This window comes from Lampetra planeri, chromosome 17, assembly GCF_965212315.1.
Source record: "Lampetra planeri chromosome 17, kcLamPlan1.2.h2, whole genome shotgun sequence".
Lineage (NCBI taxonomy): Eukaryota > Metazoa > Chordata > Hyperoartia > Petromyzontiformes > Petromyzontidae > Lampetra > Lampetra planeri.
In genome coordinates, this window is record NC_136123.1 from 5,365,917 (window position 1) to 5,380,501 (window position 14,585).

At 45.7% G+C, this 14,585-nt stretch overlaps 1 protein-coding gene across 2 annotated transcripts in view; it reads left to right on the forward strand.

Moving 5' to 3' along the window:
• The window catches only part of HYDIN (HYDIN axonemal central pair apparatus protein), a 126,853-nt gene that overhangs the window by 84,556 nt on the left and 27,712 nt on the right, over positions 1-14,585 (forward strand). For both annotated transcript variants that reach the window (XM_078601931.1, XM_078601932.1), the window contains exons 49-63: positions 1,812-2,017; positions 2,187-2,369; positions 3,564-3,683; positions 3,809-3,968; positions 4,395-4,567; positions 6,827-7,025; positions 7,196-7,295; positions 7,987-8,086; positions 8,177-8,345; positions 8,782-9,020; positions 9,298-9,406; positions 9,955-10,159; positions 11,643-11,881; positions 13,108-13,259; positions 13,996-14,185. In XM_078601931.1, coding sequence (XP_078458057.1) covers positions 1,812-2,017; positions 2,187-2,369; positions 3,564-3,683; positions 3,809-3,968; positions 4,395-4,567; positions 6,827-7,025; positions 7,196-7,295; positions 7,987-8,086; positions 8,177-8,345; positions 8,782-9,020; positions 9,298-9,406; positions 9,955-10,159; positions 11,643-11,881; positions 13,108-13,259; positions 13,996-14,185 — 2,544 coding nt within the window. The remainder of the gene's footprint in view (positions 1-1,811; positions 2,018-2,186; positions 2,370-3,563; positions 3,684-3,808; positions 3,969-4,394; positions 4,568-6,826; positions 7,026-7,195; positions 7,296-7,986; positions 8,087-8,176; positions 8,346-8,781; positions 9,021-9,297; positions 9,407-9,954; positions 10,160-11,642; positions 11,882-13,107; positions 13,260-13,995; positions 14,186-14,585) is intronic.

Below are 14,585 nucleotides of genomic sequence, written 5' to 3' on the forward strand. Positions count from 1 at the left end.
CCTGCGCCCAGTCTCGCTTTAATTCCTTTTGCCTTCTTGCTCCCCTTCACTGGAACAAACTCCCACTGCACATGCAACAATCATTTTCACCGACCTGCTTCCATTCCTCCCTTAAAACAAGCCCCATCTCTTCTCCCTTGCCCACCCTGCTGCTGCTACTCCCTGCCCCAGCCCTTCCCCCAGCTATGACCAGGCCTACCCCTACACCTCCTTAACCGCTCCCACCTGCCCTCCTAACTGTCACCATAACTACACAACTATCATCGAACGTACAATTTTATAAATCTTGTAAAGCACCTTGGACAAGTGAGCTATACAAATCTACATCAGATAAGATGATGATGCGCTGCCCGAGAGGCGTTCTTAACGAAGCGGCTGGAGGAAGCAGCGCCCTGCACACGTTACCCCAACTCAGCCAGTCCTCCACTTATTGTAGGTGTATCGTCAATGTATAGAGCAGTTTTTCCTCAAACCCCAGTCCTCCTCACCCCCCAAGGTGCAGCGTACTGTGATCAGCAGCCGCCAGGTGCATGCAACACGCAGCGGACTGATTTGCACATGAATAGAACATATCGGGGTGGAGAAATAGCGCTGTGGTCATCGCACTGTGCCGTGAACACGGCCACCTGACTTCACCACAGCGAACGTCAATGGTGCGCAATATCCGAACGAGTCCTCTGCACCCCTCTTCGCAAATCCGCATTGACCAGCATGGTCAAACCACCACCATGACCAACACAGTGGAGGGGCTTCGTCTAACAGTGGATATGCAAAGGGGTGTAAGCTAAATCATGGAAAGCGACACGGAGGGGAGCCGCGAGGAGGGAAGTTTGAGAAACACTGGTATAAGAGGAAAGCTGTGTGCCAAGACTTTCACGGCTCCCATATTCGGAATATGTTGAACATGCCACCTCTGTTTAACACGTAGGCTTTTGCGACCAACATTATTCATAATATAGGTTTTTTGGTCAGATCGCGTTATTTATAAATGTGTCGTAACCCTCCACCACCCGACATGGCCAAACAGTAAAAAATGTGTTACTTTTTTTTGTTGACACCTCTGTTGTGATACTGGCCTCTTTGCAATGTGGGTTTAGAGCACAAGGTAATTTAAAGCTAAGCTGTGTTTTTAGCATCCAGAACCACAATTTTCATCATGTAATAATACATTACATTATTCGTTACAATACTCTATTTCTTTCAAGGCATCCTATACTAATATTGATGCCATCGTAGTGCATGAAATAGTTAATGGAATTTAAATAAAAATGTTACAGACTAGGTTTTGCACTTCGTGTAAATAATATATATTAATAAGCCCTAATTCATGTGAAATACTGTACACGTATCAAATTATATTTGTACATCTGCAACTTGAAAATAATGTTACATATTCACAAACCAATTTTACATTGCACTGTTTCTAATGGAAGTTAACTGGTAGTAAGTGTTAATAATTGAATTAGCTGATTAACACATGCTTAATTAATCATGACGTGGGTCATTTAATCAAATTGTCACTGAAGCTGATCCTTATTTCCTGGGTTTGTATATCAACCTGCTTACCGTCACTGTCAGTTCTCACAGTACTTGTATCATATTCAGGACAACATTTGCTTTCGTACATTTTATTTTAAAAAATGTCTCAGACTATGTTAGCGTATGTTTTGCCCAGTGAAATGACAAAGTCCTACTCTGCAGTGGAAAACAATACAATTGTAATTGGAGAGGAGTGAAAAATGAGTTTTAATATCAGGACAGACCAAATGACATCTGCGTGATGTGACTTACATCATTGGCTGCCATACCAGGAGGAGCTCACGACGCCTACCAGGGGCAAAGGTCGAAGCAAGGACAAACTGGACAGCGCAAGAGAGAAGGTTCGATCTCCACAGAGAAAGAGCGCCACTCGGTCACCCCCACAACCTCTGGGCCAGCCCACAAGCGCTCAGGTGGATGGTGAGATGGGCAGCACGCAGCAAGGCGAAGCGTCAGTCGCAGAAAGCCGTGCAACAAGGTGAGCAAGGCCCACGTACACCCGACACTGTCTCCAGCCACGGTCCCTGCATTCGTGGTGTAGGCATAGGGTGGAGTTTTACATGGCCACGGTTGCTGATGCAACGCACCGCGTGAGACACGCCTGCTCGTGATCGCACGTCCTTACATTGACGGGGGGCTGTCGGCAGGTTGAAGACTTTCCGCTGGGTGGTCGACGCGGGCAGTCAGGTGGAGTTGCACGTGAGCTTCTCTGCCAACGATGCGGATCAGTTCGACGAGACGCTGAACCTGGAGGTGCTGGGTACTCGTCGCCGCTACCAGCTCTACTGCCGCGGCGTTTGCACCTTCCCAGGGATCAGCCAGAACCCCAGGTGCCGACTCAGCTGTGAAATGGAAGAATAAGCCGGGCAAAGCCAATGTCGTAATGGGGTCTGCTGCTAGCATTGAAAATAAACGTATAGAATTCTGCTTTCTGTCATAATGAGTCAGGCTTGCATTCTTGTTAAATGCACTTCATCTGTCGCGCGGTGAGTGATATATCAAGCCCCTATGTAAATGTAAGAAAAATTGTAAGCTTATTTAGCTGCAAATATTATAGTACACAAACAAAACACATTGATTAAATGTCAGATTTAAATGGGAAGGTGCAACCTGCACTGTGTTGTTTAGGCATGTGACGATCCAACAATTTATTCGTAAAAATGTATATTCACACTCAGAATACATGTATGGAACTATGCACGTTAATAATTATTTTTTATTCATATTTATTGTCTCTAATTGGTTCATGGCAACCCTGTGGCCACTAGAGATGCTATATGCACCACAGTGTTAAGTATAATTCGTTCATAATTCAATTTCTTACCCTGAAATGGGACGATTCATTGAAGTGTAGTGCCATAAGAGGGGAGGGGCTGCTGGGGGCTTTGGGATCCTAGGCAGATAAGCGTCGGCGCCAGGCGCTACGATCCCAGGCAACCCAGACGCTTAAGCCCCTTGGCGCCACCAACGGGGGGGCTGTGTGTGCTCTGTGGGATATCTGGGGCGCACACAACCCCACCCCTCGTTGGGGACGAGGCATAAAAGGGCAGCTCCCTGGCCGATCGAGGCCAGTCGCAGCTCAAGACCCAAGACCTGCCAGCCAGCTTAGGACCCTGGACCCCCTTATCCCGCTTGTCCTTGTGAGGGCCGGGACGCTGTGAGGGCCAGTGGTGGGACTCTGGGACTCCCGGCTCTACGTCCTTGTAAGGGCGAGTTCCGAGGAAGCCAGAGTCCAGACCCGCACCTTGGCTCGGTCGGGTCAGATAGCCTCCCCTAGGGTAGTTGTAGCCGGAGGACCCCAGAGCGTAGCCAGAGTAGTGTATCTAGGCTGTGTACCTAGGCTGTGTACCTAGGCTGTAACAGAGTATGACGACTGAATGGAGTGCTGTATTGTAATAAAGAAGTTACGTCTACAAGTGTCTCCGGAACCCATTACAGAAGTGTGGAACGGTGAACTCTTACCAGTCTGTTTTGGATAAACGCTTTACCAATGGTTCACATTCCCTGTTGTTTGTCGCATGCAGGATTGTTTTCCCTCACCGGAAGAAGTCTGTGCAACCTAATGAGATTGTGCACAAGCAGTTTGTGTTGAGCACAGACGTCTTTGAGTTTGGACCCCTGCTCTGCGGAAAAACAAGAGAGAGGTAGGTAGTTGTCGTGATAAATGCTGGAGGGCATGGACTTCACTGGAATATTTTGTAAAGAGTTTATGACGATAATGTGGATTGTGCCGAACATAAGATCTTCTCTGTATGGATGTGACTGGCAGGTACAAGGATGGCCGCTATCCAGAGAACATGGAGAGGCTAAACATCCAGAACAGCTCGCCCATGTTGGCCAATGTCACCTTCTGCTTCCAAAATGATGCCAAGGCGACGACGTTCTTGCTCGACCCGCCCACCATGACCCTTCAGCCCAAGCAGGAGCAGGTCTTGGAGTGGAGAAAACGTCACTGCTCAAAAATAATGTGGTTCAGGAATAAGAATAAAATAAATTGTAGGCAAAGTAAAATATTAAAGTTTTGAGTCTTGACTTGAACGTGGAAAGGGGAGATACCTCTTGATAGTGCAGGCGGCAGGGGAGATGAATTGACTTTCCATTCAGTGGAGATCAGTGGATGATGTCTTTTTTATATTCATTGTGCCAGGTTCAGATATATTTTCATACATGACCATAACAAACTTGTATTCGCTTTAAAACAGACTGACGATTGGACAACAAAAGTCAAATCGAATTTGAAACCGCGTTCGGGAAAATGGTTTCTGTGTGTGTGTGTGTGCGTCATGGTGACTTCGCCGCTTAGCAGCGAATGGCTGCCGTTGTTGTTGCTGTAGTTGTCGTGTGCACCGTTACAGACGCTGACGCTATGGGCCTATCCGACGTCGCCGGGCTGCTTCGAGGACGTGCTGGTGTGCTGCGTGCACGAGAACCCCGAGCCGGCCATGTTCCGCGTGCGCTGCCACGGAGTGAGGCCCGAACTTGAGCTGGAACGCAAGCAGCTGCACTTTGACAAGCTGCTGCTGCACAGGTGATGCAGAGTATATGAGCAGCGCTGGATTATACATGCGTAGTGACGCAGATCGGAGGCAGTAATACTTGGAGGCACTTATTTTATTTAACAAGCACCGTCGGGATAATACACAACACCCTACGTGGGTGCACACTATTATAATGAAGACCGTCTATTGTCTGCGGCACTACTTAGAATAGTTGGTAGGCTGTCTGACTAACAGCATCCCGGGATGGTGAAGACGGAGACGACGACAAGGAGATGGTGACGACGACGAGATGGCGACGACGATGATGTTGAACGGCACGACGGGGATTCCACTACCAGCAACAGCCCCGAGCTCCCCCTCAGGGCCCCCTTTTATACTCCCAAAGTGGCCTTGCTCCGCCTCGGCCACGCCCCCTTTCTGGAACCTACTACAACCGAAAGAAACCAAAGAATATGAATTCCTGCAGTCACGAAAGTTTTAAGTCAAAATTCAATTGCCTCTACGGGGAGGGTTTCCACATAACCACCCCTTTTCCTGATGACGACCGCTTGTGTTGCGATCGAAACGTCGTGATATTTGTATTCACTTTATTTTAATTTAATCATTTTTTCTATCTATCTACATGACTTTATCGAAAGAACCAAAGAATATCATTTCCTGCAGTCACGAAAGTTTTAAGTCGAAGTTTTGTTGGTTGTTTTTGCTGCCTTGTCCAATCTTGATAAATCTGACTTACATAGTTATATAATCCATTACTTAATCATATTTCGTGACTTGCTTTCCATTTTCTCGATTTGGCACTCCTATGAGTTGATTTGTATTGTTTGCTGCTGTAACTTGCTGACCTTCCCATATTGGACATGTCTGAAAAAGAGCTTCATAGCTCATCGGATTACTCCGGCATTCTAAATAAATCAAGATTCCGATTCTGTTTGGAGCGGCACTGGATTATGCATTGGCAGAATCCAGGCTCACTGAATCCTCAGGGGGCAACTCTCTTTCACAGACTATTGTTGTTGTGATCACTGGCAACAATAGGCATGTAACAATGTAATTATTCTATTATAATTCATTCTTAGACACACGATACATGTTTAAATCACGCGTGGAAGAATCTACTGTTTATGATTGATGCAATGTTATATTCAGCCTTAATGGAGCAAACTAAACCATTGAAAAAATACACAAAGTAGCTATAATTTTTTACATTTAACTTTTTGATATTGCAACCCTGAATTGTGACAGTTTATTGAATTACAGAGGGGGTGAATCATTGCATGCTTATCCACCATCAACCATGCTCAGTTATTCGCTATGCTGAAGGCCTCTTGAATATGACTTCTGAAATGTATCCCCTATTATATTGAATACTTTCATGGAAACAAAATAAATGATGTGGCATGAAAAAGAATAAGTGCATTATTCTCACAGTCACATGAGAACTTACAAATCAAATATAAATGTACAGCCCTTTGTTATTCTTGGTTCTTTTAATAAAATCACGTAGAAGGGAAATAATAAAATTAGAAAAAATATTAAACAATAAAATTATCACGACGTTTCGACTGCAACACAAGCAATCATCATCAGGTGTGAAATCCACAGCAAGAAAATTTGAAAATACCGCCACTTTTTTCAAATTTTCTTGCTGTGGATTTCACACCCGATGATGATTGCTTGTGTTGCAGTCAAAACGTCGTGATAATTTTATTGTTTTATATTTTTATTATTTCCCTTTTACGTGACTTTACCGAACGAACCAAGAATATGAATCCTTGCAGTCACGAAAGCTTTAAATAAAAATTTAGTCCTTTGTTAGTCTACTGCTGGGTGAAGGCCTCCACATGTTATGTTAGTCATGGCTGTTGATTGGCCATATTCCATCATACTCGCCAGTGTGAATTGAGAAGGGGAAGGTCCAGGACCAGTTTAGATGTCACTCACCACTGATGTTAGCCAGGCTGGGAATTGAACTCCGATAACCGGGTTTAGTACAGTTGTTAGCGTGATGCACTGCAGTTGTTATAGTGCAGTAAAATTGTACTACAGTTATAGTGCAGTTAAATTGCATAGGCGTTTAAAATAAAACAGTAATAATACTTTCATTTACAGTGCCATAAGAAGCAGCTGAAAAATGTAATAATGCAACACAATAAGAGATGCCATTGTAAGATATAGCAATCCTGCTGTTACTGCCTCTTCCCCGTGGGTTCAGTATCAGCAGTGTTTTTTGTAGACGTCCTTGCTAGAGCCTTACCATGCATACGTGCACGCTTGCCATTCAAAAGGAAGGACACAAGGACGCTGACGCTGAAGAACAACACGCTGGCGCCCGTGGCGTGGCATGTGAGCGGCCTGGACAGCCTGGGAGATGAATTCTCCCTGGACGCCGACCAAGGCGTTGTGCCGCCCAGATCCCAGCATACACTGCACGCCTACTTCCGCGCCCTCAAGCCCGTGAACATCAAGAAGATGATTCGCCTGGAGGTCAGGCAGTGCTCGTTGCGATTACAAGTGCAATTCTGAAAATGTGTAGGCAAAAGATAGGGCCTTGTGCAAATAAGGAGGCAAACTAAATTAACTTCATAATATGTTTCTAGTCTGGGTCTGTACAGCTTTGTTTCATCGATGAATGTCAAATCCTCTTCACGTTTCAGATTTCAGATGTCGAGAACATAATGGGCATAGTTCATACTGAGAACATACAAGTGATTGCTGAAGCATACGATGTGGCTTTGGATCTCACGTTGCCGAAAGGTAGGTGAAACGATTCCACACCCTACTGCAGCTCCTGAGATGTATAGGGTTCGAGTAAAATCATATATAGAGCCCTTTAAGCCAGGGCATCTCACAAAGTGCTTTGTACAGCGTGATACATGAAAAACATGTGATGGAAGTTCTTAAAATGATCTGCAGTAATTTATAATGGCCTGTATTTTAGGATGGTGTGAACGTTTCTAATCATTTTCAAAACCAATAGTTAAGGTAGAGTGAGCCATACTTATTGCTAATAGTATTACAATCTATGTATGTATGTTGAACTTCTTTTGCACAGTACGGGGAAGGTGTGGGGAAGGACTACAAACTGAACACAAAAAAGCAGTAAAAAAAATGACTTTTAAATTTAGAAGAAATAAGTTTTCAATGACATAACTGAAAAGATACAAATAATTACAACCCATTAAAACTTACTTTATTACCACATTAAACAAACCCAATTAAGTTAATATAAGATAATAAACTGAAAAGAGTGTGTTTACCATGAAAAAAAGTGATATTTTAATCCATCGGCCAATGGGATGATGAGACTCAGATGACAACCAGACAACTGTCAGTTTATTTACCCACAATCCACCACAACTGTCTTAGATTTACTAAATGTATTTTCTTTAAGTCTACGAGGGATCTACATCATAATATCATGTACCGCATTGTTTTTCAACCCCAGGGTCTGACGGGGGACTGGATTTTGGAGTCATACGTGTGTCAGAAGAGGCTAAGCAGACTTTCACCATGAAGAACAAAGGGAAATATGAAATTTCATTTAGGTGAGCTCATTTCCCATGTTACACAGTAGCACATCTCTGCGCACAAATCTGCGCTTTTGCTCACGTGGATTTCCTCCCGCAACGATGCAGCTTCGGGCTGGAGGCAGCAGCCACAGCCGTGCCAGACGTGAGCACGCTCTTCTCCGTGCAGCCACAGAAGGGCACCCTCCTGCCCACGGAGCGACACACGCCCGTCACCATCATGTTCCATGGCAAACGGGAGGTGTCCATCACTGAGCAGCCCATCCTGCGCTGCCAGGTAGGTGACCTGCATAAACGGGGCTCTAGGCTCAGCAGCAAGACCTGCCTGCCCGTGCGCTGGACAAACAACAGATGGGAACATGGCCCGCTCGAAGGTCAATTCTTGTGTCGTTGAGCACACAAGCAGGCGCTTAGGATAAATCAGTACACCCTTGGTTTAACACATTCCTTGTAAATAATATAATATACAAAGTGTATCTGTAAAGCTGGCACTGTAAGGTTCTTCAAATATTTACTCCTTTATATTGACCAGTCGATGATTAAGATGTAGAACTTATGGCAAGAAAAATAAATGTTCTGTCGGACAAAGAGGCACGCAACTGGTCAAAAGACACGTAAAGACAGACGCAGACAGACAAAGAGGCAGTCAGACAGTCAGTCAAAGAGAAATAGTAAGACAGGCAGACAATCTTATTTTTGTGTGATTCCTGTAGGTGATCGAACCCAGCGTGGGACATGGGGAGGCTATCGCGAGCATACCCGTGAAGTTGTCGGCGTGCGCCGTCTACAGCAAGTATTCTATCTGCCCTGCCAACGACATCAACTTCGGCCCACTGGTGGTGAACACACGCAAGACATGCACCTTCACGATCGAGAACCGTGGCGACTTTGACTTCAAGTACTCCATCCAGAAGCTGGCGCTGGACTCACCGGTTGCATCTCAGCGCAAGGGGTAAGCATTGTCTCATCAGATTCAATAACAGTCACAGTCGTTTACTTATATACGTTATTAGTATTATTATTATCACAAGGATCGGTGATGACAAAATTATTGTATGCATGTATGTAGGTGTGTTGAACTTCTTTCGCACCGTACATAGCCAACGGTGCTAATCGGAGGTGCGTGGGAAGAACAACAAACCAACCTAGTAACGGGTGTTTGTGTGTTACGAGTGCCGATGGTGGTGTTATTTGATGGTGTATTGGGCGTGTGCTGTCTGGTCGTTCAGGGTGGCAGCGAAGAGAGTCAAGGCCCATGAGACGCACGGCCTGGGAAGGTTAGGCAACAAACAGAAGCGTGACTCCCTACGACCTGAAGCCCCCGCTGCTGTCGTCCAGGTCATACATCTGCACTGGACATGTCACAGTGCAACACGTAAATGGGATTCATATTTATTATTGCGCTCATGATGCACGCAAAAGAGAAAAGAATAGCGTAAATGCGTGATATAAGAATGATGTGAATACCAAATGTCAACTTATTTCATAAGAATCTGCTTATTTAGTGCATGTGTCTGCACATTCAAACGTAACCCAACTATATCCAAATGTCGGTGGCTCAACTCAATTACACGTGTGTATTTTGTGTGGCATTTAACTTTGATATTGGTCTGGTGTTTGTGTTCGAATCCTGCTCATGGCCGTGATTAGCTTAACCAGACCTGGGCATCCCCTAGGTCGACTCAGCCTCAAATAAGTACCTGGTGCGATGTGTAAACATTTTCACTATGGAGACACAGGCAGCCAGGCATGGTACTGGCCACCCACGCTCTCGTGTACCATGCTTTCATAGGCCTTAATAGGTGTTTGTGTCCAGCACTTGCCTCAAAATGATGTTAAGGCTACACAGGGGATCTTTATCTTTGTCTTGTGCGTGTGTCACGAAGGCTCGGCTGTCGCTGGGCATGTTCACCGTGTTCCCGGGGTTCGGCACGCTGTTGCCGGGCGGCCAGCAGATCGTGACGGTGGAGTGTGCACCGGAGTATGCGGGCTGCACCTCGGAGACCCTGGCCTTAGACATCAGTGAACGCGATCCCAGCGACCACCCCGCGGGCATTCCTTACAGCCTGTTCGCTGACGCGTGCATCCCCAGTACGCGCAGCCTGGCCCACTTTATCATGCACCGACCACAGAGCACTCTTATAATCACCTCATTAGTTCCTGTAATTAACCATCGCGACTCACTAGTTGATTAATTAATTTACATGCCCATTCGTTACCTGAATAATTGAATGCGAATGCACTGCAATAAATAAGATAAATAATGACATTAATAATTAAGCGAAAAAATTAAACACTCAAGAGGTCACCATGACCACTGGCGGAGCCAGTGGGGGGGGGGGGGGGGTGGGGGGGGCACGTGCCCCCCCAATGATCCGATCGAAATCCCTAATTTCGATCAGATAATTGGGGTTTATTAGTAATACATCGGCATTTTGCGACCCCCACTGCCACTGTGTAGCATATTATTACGTGCCAAGGACTCTATGAGATGATAGGACAATAGTCTGAGTCCGTAATTGGCAATAAGTAACAGCAAAGCAGTTATAAGTGACTCACAGAATTGTGCGCAGTTATGTATACAGCACACGACTTCCCTGGCATTCAACTTCAGCGAGCACGATGCCGATCACACAACGCGGTTCGAATTCGATCCTCGATCGATGGCTGTGTCATCGCCGCACACGCGTCGAATAAAAAGCAAGGGACAAGTCCTTGCCTACTAACAACTCCGATCATTTTTCATTGCTGGAGGGGTTGCCCCCCCTACCTGAAAATCCTGGCTCCGCCATTGACCATGACCAATGCCGTTTATGTAACCCCCACATCGCCATCACTTCCTTCCTTCTGCTATATCCAATGGTTGTCACCCGAATTGGCACCCGAATTTCAAGCTGTTCTCGTACACTATCCCACTATCTGGCTGTTTCTGTCCTCTGGATTTGAAATGAAGCTGTTATTCTATATAAGTTGCATTATTATTAAACCCTAAAATCAGTCTGCTGATTGTGTACCTTGGAACATTGAAGCTTAATTGAATGTACTTGTCTACATTATCTTTCGTGAAAATTTGTCACATTAACAATCCTAGGTGGGCCAAGTTGATACATTGCAACGCTTGGCACATGAATGTCAGTTATGACTAAAACAATCTAGAAGATAACAATTTTGAAACTGTACCCATCTCCTCCTCCTGCCCAAATGATGAACCCACACTCACAGTGCCCAACCCACTCCGCCCTTTTTAAATCCTTTATATTAAGTTCACTTGCTTGCTTGCTTGCGCGCTTACGACCGTGCAAATCTTTCGGTCGTTTTTTAACCCACTTCCCGTGATCCAATCGAGCTGACATTTTGCACACAGACTCGTTGTGCGTGACAATTTATTTTCCAAAATTTTACACTTTTTAGGAATTTTTTTTTCATATTTTATTAAAAATACCAATGTGATAAAAATGAAACTCTTACTCCAGAAAAACAGAAATGAATAATAAAATAAAACCGATGCCACGCATATAAAGGATTTATAGTGAAAAAATTAGTTTTTATGGGTTAATTTTTTTCCATCCTCTAGGCATAGTGATTAACGACTTAGAAGCCATATTTGAGGAGCAGCACATGTGCCGGAGTGCCACGCTGAGCCAGGTGCTGGCGAGCGCGCAGAGCGGCAGCGGCGCGTTTGTGGAGGACGAGAGCCGCTTCGTCTTCCACGGCACCGTCGTGGGCCGCCGTGCCACTGCACGCTTCAAGATCCTCAACTGCAAACGGGTGCCGTGCGACGTCGTCTTCTACGTCAAGCCCGTCTCGAGCAAGGTGCTGCGGCACAGGCAACGTGCAATGTTTTGCACCTCAAAATTAGCACGGTTGGCTACGTATTGCGGTAAAGAAATTCAACATACACATACCGAAAAAATTGACTAATGAGCTCAGATGTAAATTTCGTAATTGTGTAGCAGTCATATGTCCAGTATCTGTGTGCTCTTGTGCCCATGTGGTTTTGAGTCCCATTCTTAGTTTTTTTGGTAAAGTCACGTAGGTAAAAAAAATGAAATTAAAATTAATAAAAATGAAATAATAAAAATCACTTGATACAGCAAATCTGGCTGTGACGGTCCCACCTGATGACGGAGACTTGTGTTGCCTCCGAAACGTGATTTTTATTATTTTATTTTTATTTTTTAATTTCAATTTTTTACCTACGTGACTTTACCGAAAAAACTAAGAATATGAATCCTTGCAGTCACGAAAGCTTCAAATCTAGAGTTTTGAGTCCTTATTGCCACGTACGCCTATCCCGCTATACTTTGTGTGCCCCTGCGCCTCTGTCTTCATGTGCCTCATACCTGTGTCCTCCTGTGACCATGTGTCAGTGCTGCCGTGTGCCCCTGTGGCGATGTGCTACTCTGTCTCTGTACAGTCGTGCCTTTGTGACCCCATGTGCTTGTGTACCCTTGTGCCTATGTGACCATGTGACTTTCTTTGTGCCTGTGACTGTGAGACCTCAATACCATGTGCCCTTGTGCCTCTGTCTCCATGTTCTTCGTGTGTGTGTGTATGTGCCTGTTCACATGTGAGCGATAGTGTATCGTATAGCGCGCTGCGCTACGATTCTGGTGACCCGGGTTCAATTGCCACTCACGGCCAACACCGGTGACGATTATTTGAGCCGGTCCCGGGCCTCCCCTAGGTCGACTCAGCCTCAAATGAGCACCTGGTGCGATATGTAAACATCGTCACTAGGGAGACAAAGGCGGCTGGGCGTGGTGTTGGCCACCCACCCCCTCGTGTGCGTGCCGGCCTTCATAGGTGCTCGCTAACAACACTTGCCCCGACAGTCTGTTAAGGCTAAATGGAGGATCTTTATCTTTGTACACATGTCCTTTTGCTGTCTGCCTCTGCGCCCTTATATCTCTGTGCTCTTGTGTCCTTATGCCCTTGTGTCGCTGTGTCTGTGTACCCATGCCGCTGTGTGCCCCAATGCCTTGTGTGTCCCTGTCTCCATGTGCCCTTGTGCTCCTGTCCTGCTGTAATATGTCCAGGCGGCCGCGCGCATCGGAGACATTTTTAGCGTGGAGCCAGCACGAGCATGCGTCCCCAGCCACTCCCACATGTATGCGGAGGTTTCATTCATCCCACAAGCCATGCAAAGCTACCAGTGCACCTTTGAGGCGAATGTGGAAGGCCTACCCAGGTGCGTTTCATCAGTTGATTACTATCTGTATACCAAGTTTAACTGTGGCTCATAAAGATTGAATGTGTAATCGGCCCAAGCAAGCGAGAGGCATGCAAAAAAGCATGCGGCAATGAATATTTTACGTGAAAAAAACTTCTAAAAGTAGTTAGACAGATCACTGAGTAATACGTATAGGCTAACAAATATTTTGTTTCCAAAGCAAGACAATTTTTGTAAAAGTAATTAAAATTTTTATTTTAAACATTTCCTTCCTCTAAAACACAATCCAACACTTAAAATGTGCTAATTTAAATCATAGTTTGAATGATCGCTGACATCTATTCATTCCAAGTACTGTAAGCTATTTTTGGCAACCAGAAATATGCAATAAAACCATTGCTGATATGAATTTTGAAGTCCCATAGTAAATCATTGTGCTTATGCCCTATAGCATCTGATTTCAGTGCAATGCTTAGAGAAAAAAATATCTTTTCAATGATGGCAAGTCAAAATTTATTGCACAGGCCAACTTTCCCTAGAATGATAAATACCACACCTAACATCTGTAGTAATGACGGCAGCCTATAAGGCCATATCTATCTTGAGGATGTATGTTTGTATGTTGAACCTCTTTCGCACCGTACATAGTCAACCGTGCTAATCGGAGGTGCGAGGTGATAGCAGTTGCACCCTGCTGTTCCCTGCTCTTTGAACAACCGTGCCCGTTGTGCATGCGTGCGCTAACTGTGTGTAGCGGCGTCCTGAGGCCACGGGGGCTGATCTTCGACGTGTGTGGGGAGGGCACCTTGCCGCACGTCAGCGTGCTGAGGCCCGCGCTGCGGTGCAAGCAGGGAGCGCCGCTCATGCTGTTTCAGCGCCTACTGCTCGGCCGCGCCCAGACGCTACCGCTCTCACTGTGCAATGACAGCACCCTGCCCGCACAGGTGATGCCCCTGAGCTTCAGTATGTGTACGCATACAGCCCCTTGTATCGATCCACGGGCATCCTGACGCCATGGCCGTGACGTTGAACGCCGACTCCAGCGTGAACATGAACAATCACTTTAAGCACTTCACCACTTGTACAACCCCTTTCCATCGCTGGAAGGAGGCCTCCTCACGTCGTGTCGGTTGTCAGGGTTATTTTCCCATACGTCATCACACTGATTGGTACGGTTTGGTGAAAAGCAGCGAGAAGTAAGGTGAGAGCATGGAAGTACAGCGTGACAATGGATTGTGCTGCACTGTCCTGTGCTGCCTACAACGCAGTCCCATAGCCCATGAACAACATTTTGAGATTGATCGGCTCGGCCACATTCGGGCAATTTAGTCAAAGGCACATTAT